Source organism: Cnephaeus nilssonii (assembly GCF_951640355.1).
Source record: "Cnephaeus nilssonii genome assembly, chromosome: 3".
In the NCBI taxonomy this organism is placed as follows: Eukaryota; Metazoa; Chordata; class Mammalia; order Chiroptera; family Vespertilionidae; genus Cnephaeus; species Cnephaeus nilssonii.
The window spans coordinates 3,346,956-3,364,763 of record NC_137074.1 but is presented as its reverse complement, the minus strand read 5'-3'; the positions used below and the strand labels follow the sequence as shown (position 1 = coordinate 3,364,763).

General features: G+C 56.6%; 1 protein-coding gene across 1 annotated transcript; it reads left to right on the top strand.

Annotated features, from left to right (window-relative positions):
- Positions 1-5,485: 5,485 nt before the first annotated feature.
- CLDN14 (claudin 14) lies at positions 5,486-6,219 on the top strand (the record flags this gene model as incomplete). The annotated part of the gene is made up of 1 exon (XM_079766991.1): positions 5,486-6,219. One exon carries the CDS (start codon positions 5,486-5,488, stop codon positions 6,194-6,196), a length of 711 nt encoding a protein of 236 aa, XP_079623117.1. The 3' UTR covers positions 6,197-6,219.
- Between the last annotated feature and the right edge of the window lie 11,589 nt (positions 6,220-17,808).

Here is a 17,808-nt window from a genome sequence, read left to right as displayed (position 1 = left end):
GTCAACTATGACGTGCCTGGTTCCCATCTAGTCCCGGAGACAACATCCTCAGAACCTGTGCTTGCAGGGAGGGGTGGTTGTTGTTGTTGTTTTAAACATATTTTTATTGATTTCAGAGAGGAGGGGAGAGGGAGAAAGAGATAGAACCATCAATGATGAGAGAGAATCATTGATCGGCTGCCTCCTGCACGCCCCCTACTGGGGGTCGAGCCCACAACCCAGGCATGTGCCCTGACCGGGAATCGAACCGTGACCTCCTGGTTCATAGGTAGATGCTTAACCACTGAACCACGCAAGTTGGGCAGGTGTGTTTTTTTTGTTTGTTTGTTTTTTACTTTCCTAATCTTTCCCTTGTGTGGCAAGCTCCCGGTCTCCTTGCCTTGAAAAATGAAACACGACACCGCGAACCAGCACAGCCGTCAGCAGGAACAGCAGCGACGCGCAGGCACCGACGTCGCTCGTTAAGTGAAACCCAATCGTTCATTTTTACATGTCGACCGACTGCCTGGTTAATGGGTCCTAACGAAACCTGGGGGCTTGGCTTGCCAGGGCTGATGTCTCCCGGGAAACGGTGCAGGGTTTTCACGGCTGCGGGAACTGAGCTGCAGTTCCCACTCAACCAGGAGCCGCTCCATCTCGCTGAATTGCGAATGGCCTCCGCGCCTGTAACCGCATCCCGCGCTTTCGTGTGCATTGGCCTGGCTTCTCCCCAAACCGGGGCTTGTTATGAAACATTGATTTTCCTTTACTCGTCCCAGAGGGCCAGCTTTTAACCTGTAACTTGTCGTGTGTAAGATTTGGGCAAGGTATTCCCCTTTGGTCCTGAGCGACATGAGCGAGCCCCAACTGCCAGTCAGTGATACACTGAGTGGCCAGATGATTATGGTCTCTGAACGCATAATAACCTGGCCGCTCAGTGTACTTCTCTTGAGTACCTCATTTATTTGATATCAAAGATACTATAAATCATGCACCTGACCAGTTTTCCCCTTTGCACTGGCTGATAGAAAGCTCAGGGCAAATAGGTGGTTGATCTCCAGCAAAAGTCTAGAATACTTTTGGCACCCATTGGAGATACAAATACACTGAGTGGCCAGATGATTATGCGTTCAGAGATCATCATAATCTGGCCACTCAGTGTAAGTTAGTCGTGTAAGTGTTCTGTCTCGGCCTCTCTCTATAACGATTACATGACAAACTTCTTACCGCTCCTCCGGGCCATGTGTGGGAGGCACAGAGGTCCTCGTACATGCAAACTACAGATGCCTGCCAGTCTGGACAGTAACCCCAGGAATGTTACAGAAAGTTTGGGGTGTTCATGAAGGAAACTTCATTTTCGGAGCCAAACGCCCACAGGACGGCCCATCCTAAGTGAACATGAAATGGATTTCCCACAGCAATGCTGACCACTTCCTCACGTTCACAGGCACTTGCGTGAGGAGATGGACTGGGGTGGCGCCTCCAGAGTGAGATTCTGGGAGACAGAGTCGTTGCTTTGTACGATGTTCAGAACCACAGTGTCTTGTTATGAAAAACTAGAGTCCCGGTGCATGAAATTCATGCACGGGGGGTGGGAGGTGTCCCCCAGCCCAGCCTTCATCCTCTCCAATCTGGGACTCCTCAGGGGATGTCCGACTGCCGGTTTAGGCCCGATCCCTGTGGCCCCCAACTGTCCCCCACCCACCAGCCTGATCACCCCAAACTGCCCTCCCCTCCTGGCCTGATCGCCCCTAATCACCTCTGCCTCGGCCCACCACCATGGCTTTGTCTGGAAGGACATCTGGAAGGTCTCCCAGTCTAATTAGCATATTACCCTTTTATTAGTATAGATGGCATGTACTTAGGAATGACTAGTTGGAGCCATTTCATTCTGATATGGCATAGAAGTAATTTTCTTTTCCCTGTTGGGTGGTTTTGCTCATCTGTCTCATTTAGGTGAGTCCAAACCTCCCTTGAGTCTATTCTTGGTTCTCAAATTCCAGCGTTTAGGAAAGATCTAATGAGTAACTGGCTGGAGGGGGGGCGGGGGAGGCCAAGAGTGCTCTGAGCCAGACATTTTCTGTAGGTGTTTCTCTCTTTCCGCGTCCAGCACGGAAAAAAAAAGTGGGTCTGGTTCCTGAGTAGTGGAGCTGGGGATTGAGAAATAAAAGAAAGAAAGAGACAAGACACGAAGATAGACGGAAAAGCTGGGAGCCGGGTGGGACGCCGTCCTCTCTGATGGAGGGACAGGGACCCAGAGCCGACGCAGCGTGTTTATTTATATTCCAAATTCCAGGGGGTTTCACCAAAAACTTAGGATCCAAGGAGCTTGGGTGGGCCCAGGTCCTAGTCATTCCCTCATTCCCGGTGCTAGACTGGATTTACATATCAAAGCCCGCTCCCCGACCCCTGAGCTGAAATGAAGGCCAAGCTGATAACACTCTTGCCTTTTTGGAAAAGCGTGTTCCCAGAGCGTGGCTCTGCCTGTCGCCTTGGTTTCAGCTGACAATAATTTAAAGAATGCCCATGTGCCTTCCCAGGGGCCCTCTACCATTTTCTTAAATTGCTGAACATCCCAGTGGAGGCAACACCGCGTTCTTACGAGGTCCGAGGACCACGTCCCTCTAAGGCAGCCCTTCATTGTCCCGATCAGCCTCCAGGAAACACATTTCAGCTGTCCCCGCATGGACCCACGGCCACGCCAGGAGCCGGGGGCAGGTGTGGTGTGAGGATCCGGTCCCCAATGGCCCTCAAACCGTGCCCACTGCTGGGCCGAGCTGAGAGGAGGTGTGAGTGGCCAAGTCATCCACGCTTCACCCAGACAGGAAGGTCTGGGTTCTAGAAACTTCCAAGGCGCCTGGCTGTGCCCTATGTCTGTCCCCGTGGGTGATGTGCCTGCTCCGCCCCGGGTCTGACCCCACCTTCAGCGGTGCGGGTGGGAAAGAGCAGGGAGCCATGTGCCTCAGGAAAGCCCTATGGTAACGGGGGCCGCGGGGCCCTGGACAGTAAGGAAGCAGGAGCAGGGCCGGGCCAGCCGCACGCCTGTCCCGTGGCCCGGCCGGGCTGCCCACCCGCCACAGCTACTGAGACGACACCTGACACCTGGGTGGGGGAGTCCCGAGCAGGCCAGCGGGGCCCAGGCAGGCGAGCCGGGCAGGGCCGGGGACGGAGCTCCCCCAGGGCCGAGGGGCCGGTTTTGGGTGTTTTAATTCTTGCCTTTAAACAACAGAGGGAGGAGCCGAGGCAAAGCGTTATGTGCTGTTCACACAGCCCATGGGTCTGGCACAGCTCTAGCCAGTCCTTCCACGAGCACACACACGTGTCTGCAGGCAAAGGGGAGCCCCCAGGCGAAGCCAGGCCCCCCGGTGAGGCCATGGAGCCGACGCGCACTGCCTGCCCCTCCTGCGAGGCGTCCGGGGTACGTTCCGCCCAGAGATGAGTTTATGTGGCTTCCAACTCGATTCATTCATTCAAAGTTGTTTCTCCATCCGATGGCTCCAACGTGAACCGTGTTTGCTGAGGTGCAGGGTCTGCTCTGGGAGAAGGAAGCGGGTGTTGCCTACTGATGCCTCACCCGTGGTGGACACTGAAGTGACTTCATCGGCACAAAGCGTGTGTCCCCTCAGAAGCTACTTGAGGGCCATGAGGTCCCCTCCCTCACTTTAAAGAGGAAGTGAAGCCCCAGAGAGAGGCCCCATTCACCCAGGGGGTGAGGGGCACGGTGCCCAGGCAGGAGGGAGGAGCAAGAGGCGTCCCTGGGTATTTCTGCTCCCACCCCTCCCGGCCTCCCGCCCGCTCTCCCAGGATTTCCTGAGTGGCCCCTCTGTGCCTGGCACTGCCCGGGCGCAAGTCCTTGCCCCCAGAGGGCTCTGGATTTTGCCGAGACCCGAATGTTCCTAAGCCTCTGGGAGGCCCCTGCAGCCAGGGCAGCTTGTGTATCACCCGCGCGCCCCGCCCTCTGCGGAGTGGGAGGGAGGCGCCCGCCGGGCGGGAAGGTCACTGGGGTCCTGGCGGCAGTGCCCAAGGAGCTGGCGGCCTGGATGGTTCCTGCCTTCCGGCCCCGGTGGACACTCTGAGGTCACGTCCCGCCCGGGGGTCCTGGGAGGCAGCACCTGGCCTGTGGATGCCCCACTCCTCCTACGTGGGCACACAGGGGCCTCCCAGGGTCAGGACACACGAACACGGTCAGCTCCTTGTGGGTCTGACACGGGAGGGTGACTGACAGGGCAGAATGAATGAGACTCAATGCCGGGGAAGTGTGTGCGGGTGGACACGAGGCAGCTCGTCCACACGCGATTGGTAAGTGCCGAGAGAGAGAAATGGGCGCTGGCTGCCCTTCCCCGGGGTCCTGGAGCGGCCGGGCCAGCCACACTCGCTGTCATCCCGCAGGAAACGAGGCCTAGCATCTCACTCCACCGGAAGCCTCAGAAACTGTTCGTTAACATACGTTCATTGTCGCCCAGCAGGCGTGGCTCAGTGGTTGGGCGCCTACCTGTGAACCAGGAGGTCATGATTCTATTCCGGTCAGGGCACATGCCCAGATTGTGGGCTCGATCCCCAGGAGGGGGCGTGCAGGAGGCAGCCCATCAATGATTCTCTCTCATCATTGATGTTTCTCTCTCTCCTTCTTCCTCTCTGAAATCAGTAAACATGCATTTTTAAAAATCTATCTATATATATAAAAGGCTAAGTGACCATTGATCATCCAACCAGCCAGTCCATATGACGCGCACTGGCCACCAGGGGCCAGGAGCTGCCGAGCTGCAGTGACTTGGCAGTGGCGGTTCTCGGGTGACGCACTCCAGAACCAGAGAGGAAGGAGCCCAATATTAAAATATTTCTTCTAATTAATTTCCTTTGAATGTGCATGAATCTGTGCACCGGGCCATCTATACTAATAATAGAGGAATATGTAAATTGTCCAGGACGCCGTCACAGTAACGACCGAACAGCAGGCTGCGTGGGGTGACAAGGCCGGCAGGCAGGTTAGTGAGAGACAACCAAATGACTGAACAGCAGGCTGCGTGGGGCGACCATGCCGACAGGGGAGGCAGTTGGGGATGACCAGACTGGGGGAGGGGGGGCAGTTGGGGGTGACCAGGCTGGCAGGGAGGGCAGTTAGGGGCGATCAGGCAGGCAGGCAAGTGGTTAGGAGCCAGCGGTCCCAGATTGTGAGGGGGGTGTCTAACTGCCAGTTAGGCCCGACCCCTGGGATTGGGCCTAAACCGGAAGTTGGACATCCCCCAAGGGGTCCCGGATTGGAGAGGGTGCAGGCTGGGCTGAGGGAACCACCCCTCCCCATGCATGAATTTCATGCACCGGGCCTCTAGTTAGTAAATAAATAAAATATATTAATTGTCATGCCAACCGCCTATGGAAACTCAGTTTCCGTGGCGGAAATACATGCACCGAGATGATGTTTAACCGTTTCCTCTCTCTCCTGCCCTCCGCCCCCTTAGGATCCCCGCGGGCGCCTGAGCAAGCGCGGCCCCTGCCCAGCGGGGCCATGGCGAGCATGGCCGTGCAGCTGCTGGGCTTCCTGCTCAGCTTCCTGGGCATGGTGGGGACGCTCATCACCACCATCTTGCCGCACTGGCGCCGGACTGCACACGTGGGCACCAACATCCTGACGGCCGTGTCCTACCTGAAGGGGCTGTGGATGGAGTGCGTGTGGCACAGCACGGGCATCTACCAGTGCCAGGTCTACCGCTCGCTGCTGGCGCTGCCCCAGGACCTGCAGGCGGCCCGGGCGCTCATGGTCATCTCCTGCCTGCTGGCGGGCGCGGCCTGCGCCTGCGCCGTGGTGGGCCTCAAGTGCACGCGCTGCGCCAAGGGCACGCCGGCCAAGGCCACGTGCGCCGTGCTGGGCGGCGCGCTCTTCCTCCTGGCCGGCCTGCTCTGCATGGTGGCCGTGGCCTGGACCACGCACGACGTGGTGCAGAACTTCTACAACCCGCTGCTGCCCAGCAGCATGAAGTTCGAGATCGGGCAGGCCCTGTACCTCGGCTTCATCTCCTCGTCCCTGGCGCTCATCGGCGGCACCCTGCTCTGCCTGTCCTGCCTGGACGAGGCCCCCTCCAGGCCCTACCCGGCCCAGCCCCGGGCCGCCACCGCCACGGCGCCCTCCTACCGGCCGCCCGCCGCCTACAAGGACAACCGGGCGCCCTCGGTCACCTCAGCCTCGCACAGCGGGTACCGGCTCAACGACTACGTGTGAGTCCCAGGGCCCATGCCTCCCTGAGCCAGGGGGGCCCGGCACCCAGGACCCCGGCACTAAGTGTACGTCTGGGCGGCTTCTGTGCCCGAAGGACGCGTGTGGACGTGATGGGCGGGAGCACAGGGAGGGGGGAGTGAGGGGGGAAGCTCTGAATACCAAAGACGACGAGTCCTCTGGCTCTGTATTTATTGCACGTGTTTATGCGGGGGGTGCAAACAGCGAGGCAAAGGCACCATGGGGGTCGGTCCATGGGTTTGTTGGCGGGACGGGAATAAACCTGTGGATGGTGGTTTCGGAAACGCATAGTCTCCGCGTCTGTTTCCAAGAGGCGCTGTTTGTGGAGGCGCTGGGAGCCGGGCGCACGGTGGGGCTCCGCCTGGCAACGCCCTGGAACCGCTCCGGAGTGGGCAGGGCCCGCCTGGCAGGGGAGTCACTGGAGCCCGGCGGGTCTTCGTCCAGAACGTGGCCCGGCCGGGGTGGCTCGGTGGCTGAGCATCAACCCATGCGCCAAGAGGTCAGGGCTCATGCCCGGGTTCGGGCTAGATCCCCAGCAGGGGCATGCGGGAGGTAGCCGATACGGGTTGCTGTTTCTCTCTCATGGATGTTTCTCTCTCTCTCTCCCTCTCCCTCTTCTCTCTCTAAAATCAATAGAAACCATAAAAAAAAAAAAAAAGACCCTGAGCAACACCCATCCCAACAGGTGCCCAGTCCTGGCTTAGCCGCGGCCGGCACGGGCTTCCTGGGACAGAGACACTCGCCCTACGTCACAAAGCAAGGACAGTTTCTCCCCGGCGGTGGGCCCTCCAGGCCGGAGGCAAGTCAGAGGGGAATGAGCCCTGCAGGCGGCCTGGCCCTCGGGGCCGGGGGGAGCCGGGAGGAGCGCGGGCACTCCCAGGCCCCACAGGATGTCACGGGCAGCGGCCGTGAGCGCAGGCACCAGGGTCTGCTGACTGTCCCGTTGGCGGGAGGACCGGTGAGGGCAGGTGAGGTCCGGCTGCTTTAAGAACCCTGAGGACGCCTGCTGGCCGTGACCTAGCTCACGTGTCAGAGCTGTGAATGCTTTCACACACACATACACATATGCACACACACACATGCACACACTCTCTCGCTCATGCACACACACACATGCACACTCTCTCACACACACATGCACACTCTCACACACACATGCACACTCTCTCACACACATATGCACATGCTCTCTCATGCACACACACATGCACACACTCTCTCGCTCATGCACACACACACACATGCACACAGTCTCGCTCATGCACACACACACATGCACACTCTCTCACACACACATGCACACTCTCTCACACACACATATGCACATGCTCTCTCATGCGCACACACACATGCACACACTCTCTCATGCACACACGCACACGCACACGCACACCCCCATGATGTGCCCTGAGGGTGTATGTGTGTGCTCTGCAGCTTCGCCCCAGGAAAGCTCAGCTCCTTCCCGAGGACGGAGAACCTGGGCCCGTCATTGACCAGCAGGTGCCCCTCCCCGCCTTGTCTGATGAACAGCGATCAGCCCGGAGGGGCTGCTGGGGCTGCCCTGTGGGGAAGGAACGACAGGTCCCCAGGCAGCTCCCTGGTGGCCGGGGGACCCCGCTGGGTGTCAGCCAGGTGCCCCCGCTGTCACTGCGTGGTCCAGGGGGCGCGGGCCTGGAAGGGGACCTGCTGAGCCAAGGCCAAGCGCCAGGGCAAACCATGGCCGTTTCTTCTGCAGGAAACACCAGCTTCAGACAAATGTGACCGGACTGGCAACGCTCTTCTGTGCGTGGCGGCCACGGGAGGGGCGGGGGGGGGGGGGCAAGCAGAGGAAGCCCGGGGAATGACAAGTCAGTCAGCTCAACTACGATCAGGGATTTAAAAGAGCTGCCCACGCCCCACACTTCCTGTTTCCTCACCGTTCCTCACTTTAGAGGAGAGCTGAGTGTGTGAGTGTGTGTGTGTGAGTGTATGTGTGAGTGTGTGTGTGTGAGAGTGTGTGAGTGTGTGTTTGTGAGTGTGTGTGAGTGTGTGTGAGTGTGTGAGTGTGTGTGAGTGTGAGTGTGTGAGTGTGTGTGTGTGTGAGTGTGAGTGTGTGAGTGTGTGTATGAGTGTGTGTGTGTGTGAGTGTGAGTGAGTGTGTGTGGAGTGAGTGTGAGTGTGTGAGTGTGTGTGAGTATGAGTGTATGTGTGAGTGTGAGTGTGTGAGTGAGAGTGTGTGTGAGTGTGTGAGTGTGTGTGTGTATGTGAGTGTGTGTGTGTGTGCGCGAGTGTGTGAGTGTGTGTGTGTGTGTGTGAGAGAGAGAGAGAGAGAGAGAGAGAGAGAGAGAGAGAGAGAGACTGAAATCTGAGGTCCTATATATTTGAAGCCATTTCTTGATTCAAAAAGCACAAAGCCAATTACTGGGCAACTATCCAAAGGAAAACACAGACATTTTATTCTAGTAAATTATTTTAAAATATACCAACTTGCTTTTGCAGGTGTGTGGGGCAGGGAAAGGCATTAGCCAACAGCCATTTCCTGCCCAGGGAAAGGCCCGTGGAGGTCGCCCCATAAATCTGGGGGGGACCCAGCCCCAGGGGGCAGATCACCGTGTCCTCCTCACCCCTCTTGCTCTGCAGCTTTGCCCCAGGAGAGTTCAGCACAGCACACACCTCCATTCCTTTCTCCCAGCTCCCCACCTGCCACCCCTGCAGGGCAGATGATTGACAGCTGGAGCTCTCCTCCCACCAGGCAGCCCACCCGCACGAATTTTCATGCATCGGGCCTCTAGTCTATATAATAAAAGCCTAAGCGACCGTTATGGTGGAACAACTGGAACGACGGGTCGCTATGATGTGCACTGACCACCAGGGGCAGACGCTCAATGCAGGAGCTGCCCCCTGATGGTCAGTGCGCTCCCACAGGGGGAGCAGCCGCTCAGCCAGAAGCTAGGAGCTTCTCCTGCCTCCATGGCAGCACTAAGGAGCAGTGAGCCAAGCAGTAAAGAGCGAGCAGGTGGGCGGTAAGGAGCGAGGGATCCCGGATTGCAAGAGGGATGTCTGCCTGCCGGCTTAGGCCCAATCCCTGGAGGGATCCCGGACTGCAAGAGGGTGCAGGCCAAGCTGAGGAACCCCCTCCCCCAGTGCACGAATTTCGTGCACCGGGCCTCTAGTCTTTTATAAGAGAAAGTAAAGAGGGATGATTGTATTACTGAAATTGACACCTTGTTGTAAAGTAAATACTCGAACCCAAACAGACTATATATCTTCTAAATTCAAAGGAGAAAAAAGTCAACATAGCAAAAGGTACAAACAGAAAAAACAGCAAGTATTAAAGATACATCAAAAAATGCTTTCAGATAAACGTAATAATTTATAATATGATCAAATAAATTTAAGTGACTTAGAAAAGCCACAAGTAAAATTGCAAGCAAAATTATAGGTTAATGATACGTAAAATGATGGGACACGGGGGGGGGCAAAATGATGGTGAGCGAAAAGAAAGCCGGGGAGGACGTACAGGATTAATGTTAGAGAAACGTGACCTCGATGGAAACTCAGGAGGTCATAGACAAGGGCCACTCCATCCTGATGACCTCTATAGCGGACAATGTAAAGAAATCTCCCGTGACCTGGGCAAACGGCTGAAACACATTGACAGTGAGACTCCAGCTCCCTTCGCTCCGTCCCTATCAAGTCAGACACGGAAGCACAGGCTGACCTCACACATGCGCAGCGAATTCCGTGTTCCGAAAAGGAAGAAAAACACGGGACACGGGCTTTTCGGAAACAGAGGCCTTGCCCAGCTTTATAATCTATTGGACCACGGCCTGACCGGTGTGGCTCCGTGGATAGCGCGTCGGTCTGCGGACTCAGGGGCCCCAGGTTCCATTCCGGTCAGGGGCATGTACCTTGGTTGCGGGCACATCCCCAGTGGGGGGTGTGCAAGAGGCAGCTGATCGATGTTTCTCTCTCATCGATGTTTCTGACTCTCTATCCCTCTCTCTTCCTCTCTGTAAAAAATCAATAAAATATATATTTTTTTAAAAAGTCAATGGAAAAAAATATCCTCCCGTGAGGATTAACAACAACAAAAAGATTTCCCCTCTGCTTCTTGTTTAATATATATATATATATATATATATATATAACCACAAAGCCAACCCCAATGAACTCCAGGAACCGAGACAGAGTCCGCCTTCGAAGGCTACAGTACAACGAAAAATAATAAAGTCGAAGCAAACAAAAAAATTAATACCCAACCCATCGGAAATGAAGAAAAGCAACCTCGGTTTTTTCTTGTTTCAAGGAGGAAATCGAACTGGAACAGCAGTTGATCTAGGAAATTACAATAATGAGGATATTATATATCAGACCCCGTGGGGTAGGGTCACAGCTGAAGGCAAAGTAATAGCCATATCCTTCAGCGCGGTCTGCAAACACCAACCAAGCATTCGAAGGGGAAACGTAGAAAAACTAATGCAAAACCTAAAGAAAACAAGGTGGGAGCCCTGGCCGGTGTGCTCAGTGGTTAGAGCGTCTGGCCAAGGACATGTACCTGCCCCTGAAATCAATAAAAACATATTTCTAAAAAAATTTTAAATCATAGACTAGATGAAATCACCAGACAAGGAAAGGAAGGAAGTCCAGGACAGCGACCTGGGTCCGAGAGGGAAGAGCAGAGAGGGGCACAGAGCACGCAGGGAGCAGACCAGGAGCCTCGGGGTCCTGGGGCCGGAGGGAGGGGTCCGGGAGGGCGTGCCCGGCAGGGGCGGGTTTGATTCCCGGCCCCAGTCAGGGCCCGTGCAGGAGGCAACCAGTAGATGTGTCTCTCTCACATTGATGTGTCTCTCTCTTCCTCTCTACCTCTCCCCCTCCTCCCTCCCTTCCATTCTCTCTAAAAAATCAACAACAAATATCCTTGGGTGAGCATTAACAAAAAGCAGGAGGCAGACCCCTCCCTCCGGCCCCCGGACCCCGAGGCTCCTGGTCTGCTCCCTGCTTGCTCTGTGCCCCTCTCTGCTCTCCGCTCCCGAACCCAGGTCGCTGTCCTGGACTTCCTTCCTTCCCTTGACTGGGGATTTCATCTAGTCTATGATTTAAAAATTTTTTAATATATTTTTATTGACTTCAGAGAAGAAGGGAGGAGAGATAGAAACATCAATGGTGAGAGAGAATCATTGATTGGCTGCCTCCTACACGCCCCACACTGGGGATCGAGCCTGCAAATTGGGCATGTGCCCTGACCGGTAATCGAACTGTGACCTCCTGGTTCATAGGTTGACGCTCAATCACTGAGCCACGTGGGCCGGGATCATTCATTTTTTTCTTTTTATATAGCTTTTTATTGATTTTGGAGAGGAAGGGGGAGAGAGGAATAGAAACATTAATGATGAGAGAGAATAATCAATCGACTGCCTCCTGCTCGGATGGAGCCTGCAACCCGGGCACGTGCCCTGACCAGGAATCGAACCGTGACCTCCTGGTTCATAGGTCGATGCTCAACCACTGAGCCACGCTGGCCGGGCCTGGGTGTCATTCTTGCTTCTCTCTTCTTACAATGATTATTCAGTAAAACACTGGGAAGACGATACCAGCTGTGTGTTTGTTATTCTTTCTACTTTTTTCTAATTAGCAGAACTCCAGTTTTGTTTAGGGGTAGCGAGGTGTTCAGATATTTCTATCTCCTAGCCTCCCTTGCAGCTAGATTTGGGCCTCGGGGGGAGTTGCTAAGACTTCAAGGAAGTAGTTTTAGCTGATTTTTTTAAGTCAACACCTGGGACACAGGTGAATGCTGGAGGCGCGCAGCCACCTTGGGAACATGAGGCAGCCCCAGGAGGTAGCTGACGGTTACGTTTAAACCTTCCACTGGCTGGTATTCACGTCAATATTCATAGTGAGGTGCCCTCTCTTCGAGCCACAATTTGAAGTTGACTCGGTCAGTTATCACTTGTTCAGAAGACGGATATCGGAAGATCACATGTTACTTCCTGCACCCCATGTCTGGCTTCTGGCCCCCCTAAGTTGGAAATTAGCTGTAAACACACTCATAGATGTGCTCAAAGGTCACCAAGCCGGGGGACCCCCCTCCTGGGTCCTTAATCGCCCGAGCTCGGGCCTGCCAGGGGGTGATTTTAACATGAAAACAGAACATCCCGAAATCTAAGCGCTGTTCCAATCCCAGGCTGGAACACGGGGAGCCGGTCACAGACGTGGCACGAGGACCCGCTGCGGTGACATCATGTTTGCACACGGCACCTCCTGAGGCCGCTGCGGTGTGTCCCGGTTCACGTCCCTGCGAATAGGACCCCTCGTAACCACACCCCCACTGAGCATCGCACTGGGCGGGGGGTGTGGGGGGGGGGCTCCGTCAGCCCTTTGGACCCGTTACAAGGCAACCAAAGGCCCTTTCAAACAGGCCCTGCACGGACACGCGCCGGCCCCGCCTTCGGCTCCCGCACTTCCAGTCACTTCCTCTCGCTGCCCTACGCTTTTCTCCAAACACAGCTTCTCCTCCGGGCTCGGGAAGCCCACGCGAGGCCGAGTGTGCGCAGGGTGTGGGACACGCTGGGCGGGGAGGAACCGTACCTGCAGGTGGAAACAGCCCGCTCTCCGGGCCCGAGGACCAGCGTCACGCAGCCCGCGCTGAGCCTGGAAGGTGTTGGGGGGACACGGAGGCCCCGCAGGGAGAGCCCTGTCCCCTCTCGCTGGGACTCGAACCCTCGAACCCCTGCACTGATCCATGGTATCTGCTTGGCATGGGCTCCCCCAGGGATGAGCGGAGCCGGTGCCAGGGAAACCCCAGATGTCTCATCTTTATGTCCAGGCACCAGGAAACGCCCATTTGCTCCCTGCTCCGGCACGAGGCCCAGCGCCCCCCACAGCCTGTGTGTGCTGTGAGGCGGGGAGCCCCGAAGCAGCGTCTGTGCCCCGGGAGGCTCAGCCTTGCCGGCAGGTCCCCAGTCTCGGGCCAGACGCTGCAACGGCAGCTCGTGGCTCAGGTGGACCTCAGACCCGGGGCTCAGATTGCCCCCGACAGGGAGGGCGCTCCACAGAGCAGCTCTGCCGTCCGGCCAACTCAACACTGCGGCTCTAATTCCTTTCCTTTCATCTGGGGGGCGAGGGGAAGGGGGGTGCCGGGAGCAGCTCCGGGCCCGTGAGACACCACCTCTCTCAGTGGGGGAGAGGTTCAAGCCCAGATCCCTGGGGCGCAGGCAGATCACGGGCCGATGTTGGGGAGAAGCAGAGCTGCGGCTGGGCCAGGGCCCCCTGGCCCCCAACCTGTGAGGCCCGCAGGGGAACCTCAGAAACCTCCTCCTTGTTTTGAATGCGTGTAGCCTTACCTTGGGGGCCTCCAATGAGAACTGCCCCAGCCCGGCCGGCGTGGCTCAGGGGTTGAGCATCGACCTATGAACCAGGAGGTCACAGTTCCATTCCCGGTCGGGGCACAGGCCCGGGTTGTGGGCTCCATCCCCAGTGTGGGGGTGCAGGAGGCAGCCGATCAGTGATTCTCTTTCATCACTGATGTTTCTATCTCTCTCCCTTCCTCTCTGAAATAAAAAATATATTTTTTTTTTTTTGAGAAATAAGAACTGCCCCAAGCCAACTACTGCTCCTGCCTCAACATGAGCACCAACAGGCACCTGAGCAGCCCCAGGCGCAGGGATGGGTAACGGGCGGGAGGGTGGGGGGGCAGTGGATGGGGGGGGTCAGCGGGCAGCTGGTGGTAAGGGATGGAGCGTGGAGTGGAAGATGGGTGACTAGGAGGGTGGGGGTGGTGGATGGGGGGTCAGCGGGCAGCTGGTGGTGAGGGATGGAGCCTGGAGGGTGAAGATGGGTGACTAGGAGGGTGGGGAGTTGGGGGTGGTGGGTGGGGGGTCAGCGGGCAGCTGGTGGTGAGGGATGGAGCGTGGAGGGTGAAGATGGGTGACTAGGAGGGTAGGGGTGGTGGATGGGGGGTCAGCGGGCAGCTGGTGGTGAGGGATGGAGCCTGGAGGGGAAGAAGGGCCGGCTGACATTTGCAGGTCGCAGAGCTGAGCACAGACAGATGGAAAGGTGCCCCGAGGACCCAACTCCCCTGCCAAGGTGGTGTCTGGGGGTGTCCCCCAGGCTCTCAGTCCCATGACGCGTTCAGCTCAGCACATGGACAACCCCGTGGCCTCGGAAAATGCACGGCTCCCCGCGCTGCTGGGCGGACAGGCACACGACAGCGACCGAGACGAGCAAAGGCCACGCGGGCGGGGGCAGAGCATGTGGGTGCCCCGCCCGCACGCCCGGCTCACAGTCCATTCCTCCTCCCCCCCCCCCCCCCCCCCCCCCCCGCATGCCGTCGGGTTCTTGCCTTTGCACAGGCCGCGGGCTGTTTCTTCGTCTGCGTCACCACCAGGGAGCAGAGGCCTGGCCTAGGAGGAAGGCAGGGTGACTCGCCCAGGGCAGGTCCCCGGCTGCAGCCCCCCACCCCAGGGCGGGGCAGGGTCTGGGACTCACAGAAGGCCCTGCTCCTCCTGCAGCGCGCTCAGCCTGCGAGAGGAAGCCCCGGAAAAATGGGGGCGGGGGGGGGCATCTGAAATGCTGGAAAGAGGGTGCAGGCCACATGCAGGGGACACAGCAGAGCTGGGAGAGCTGGCCACCCAGGTTAAGTGGCCATGGAGGAGAAATCCCCCCAAAGTGGTGAGCCCCCCATCACTGGAAGGGTTCAAGCGGAGGTGGAGTGAGAGGAGGCACGATGCACGGGTCCCAGCATGAGGAGGGGGCGGATTTATGAGCGGAAAGAACTGTGGGTGGAAGGAAGGAGCCCAGCCCTGGGGCTCCGTTCTCCTGGAAGCAAATCCGGCATCTGTGCCTTGTCCGAGTGTGGGCCTCGGTCCCCGCCTCTGCGTTACGGGAAATGGGGCAGACAGAGCCATCCGCCCGCCTGGCTGCTTCCCGCTGAGGCTCCGATCCGTGGGACCCTCCCAAGGTGGATGCCAGGTCTCCCCGCATGAGTCAAGCCACCACAGTAACGCGTGGGAATCCTGCAGCTGCCGCCTGGTTCCAGTCTGAGACATACCTGACATCCGTGGTGTTCATTCATCGTACAACATACGGACGTGAGTGTGCATAGCTGTGAAACGACACCCACCACGGTTTAGTGACTCTGTGCGCGGATGGGCGTTAACTCTGTTCTTGTGATGAGAACTTTTACGATCTACTCTCTTAGCAACGTCCAAATACATGGTTCGGTAATTAACCCTAGTCACCAAGCTGTACACCACACCCCCAGATTTACCTTAAACTGGACGTTTCTTCCTTCTGACCTCCTTACTGTAGTTGTCATTTAAAAAAATACATACATACATATATATATATATGTGTGTGTGTGTGTGTGTGTGTGTGTGTGTGTGTATTTCAATTGATTTCAGAGAGGGAGAGGGAGAGATAGAAACATCAATGATGAGAATCATGGACTGGCTGCCTCCTGCACACCCCACACTGGGGATCGAGCCCGCAACCCGGGAATCGAACTGTGACCTCCTGGTTCATAGGTCAATGCTCAACCGCTGAGCCGCACCGCCGGCTCAATTCCAAAACACTCACATGTGCCCACCCCTTTGCTTCCCAGCGCCAGCGTTCTGGCCCAGGCCCGCCCCGCCTGGACTATTGCAGCAGCCTTTCACTGCCATTTCTCCCACAGCCCACCCTCCACGCCGCGGCCCAGCGGCCCACAGAGGCCCAGCCAACCGCTGCACAACACCCCCCGGCACAGTCGTGTTATAGCTCAGTTCACCTGCGGATAGACACTTAGGTGATTCCCAGTCTTGTTTTCCATCTCAAACTATTGCAACAAACCTTAGTGCGTACATCTTTGTATGGTTATGAGGCACAGTGGACGTATTTGTTGCTAATGAATTTAAACATTAATAAAGGAAACCATTTTGAGGTTAGCTTCTTGAAACTCATTATACCTTTGACTACATTTGAACATAAACACCTTTCACACGGAGCTACATGGAGTGCTCTGAATCTGATTAAAAATATGACGTGGATTCATAACTCATCAGAACGACAAAATAGCATTTAATAGCTGGAGGGGGTCTATGGCGGAAAAAAAGGGGGACATATGTAATACTTGCAACAATAAAGATTTTTTTTTAATTTCAAAATAAATAGCATTTACTAGTAATTATATAGAAAGGCATAAACAGAAAAACATATTGCAAATAGATACTTTCATAACAGTGGGGTTTAAAATCCTATCATTAAAAATACATGAACTTAGTTAATAAATTTGACAGTGGAATTAAGGGTTAGCCCTGTCGCCCCCTAGTGACTTTCTCGAGTACTCAATCCACTAGATACTGAAATTCATCGCTTCCCTGTAAGTGTGGAACCAGCTGTGGGACCCGCTCAGAAGACAGCGTCGACCCCTTCCTACTTCAGGTGGGAGCAGTGTGAGGGTGTGGCGGGTGGCAAGGTTTTCTTCAAGGTCCGGCCCCTCTTGGGCAGATTAGAGACTTTTCATTAAATCGGTAAACTCAGAGCACAGCCTGGCACTGATGCAGCCTCCAGACTTTACGTCTCGCCAACCAGTTCAGTGCTCACTGCCCCTGAATGTCCGTGAAGTGCGTGGCCTGGTGATGTGCCCCTCGCCCACAGCTGGTTGCGGGGCCTGGACAGAGCCCAGACCGGGGCCGGATTTATTTTATTTGTAAAACCCCACAGGTGAGGGGTGCTGCAGCTGGGAGTGAGAGGGGCTGTGGGGGAAGGGCAGGCCTGGAGGCTGACCCAGCGACTCCCTTCCCCTCCCCCCTCCCCCCAGCATACAGTTCTCAGGCCTGCCGAGGGTGCTGGCCGAGGGCGGAGGGACCCCGAGGTATGCCAGGCGTGTTAGGGCCCTCGGAATGCCTTTCCCGGCGAACGTTCTATGGGAGACAGCACGTCGTTCTGAGTATTAAGAGGGTGGGCCCTGGCCGGTGGCCCAGCTGGTGGGCATCGTCCCCTGCACAGGAAGGTCCCCGGTTCTATCCTGGTCAGGGCACGTGCCCGGCTGTGGGGGGGTGTGCTCAAGGCAGCCGGTGGATGTTTCTCTCCCACATCGATGCTTCTCTTCCCCCTCCCTTCCTCACTCTAAAACCAATTTTTAATGTTTTAAAAATATATTTTTAAAAAGAAGAGAGGGTGGTATCGACTAAGCATTTGTTACCACAGCTTTTAAAGGGATAATACTGCTGCTTCACAGGTCTCTGAGCCAAAACTTGGGGGGGAAACAGGGCCCTACAGGGAACCCCGTGAGCGTTCTCTGCTGCCGTCGGTACTGATGCAGGCAGGACTCAGGTGCAACACTGCCCTCCAGGTGTGGCCGCCAGGGGCTGCAGCCAGCGGCCACGGCCACGGCCACGGCCAGCATGGCCGAGGCTGACGGGGACAGACCCCTCGGAGGAGGAGGTGCTGAGCGGCCTGCAGAGCCTTCAAACCCAGGACGCCCTCCTCCTGGGCAGATGCTGTGGGGACAGTGCCACCTAGCGGCCACAAGAGTGCAGGGCGCATATGTGTACACGTGTGCGTGTGCACGGAGGGAGGTGAGTCTGGCTTACCCACAACCACTCAATCCCCCTCTCATCTCTGTCCTGTGAAAGCTG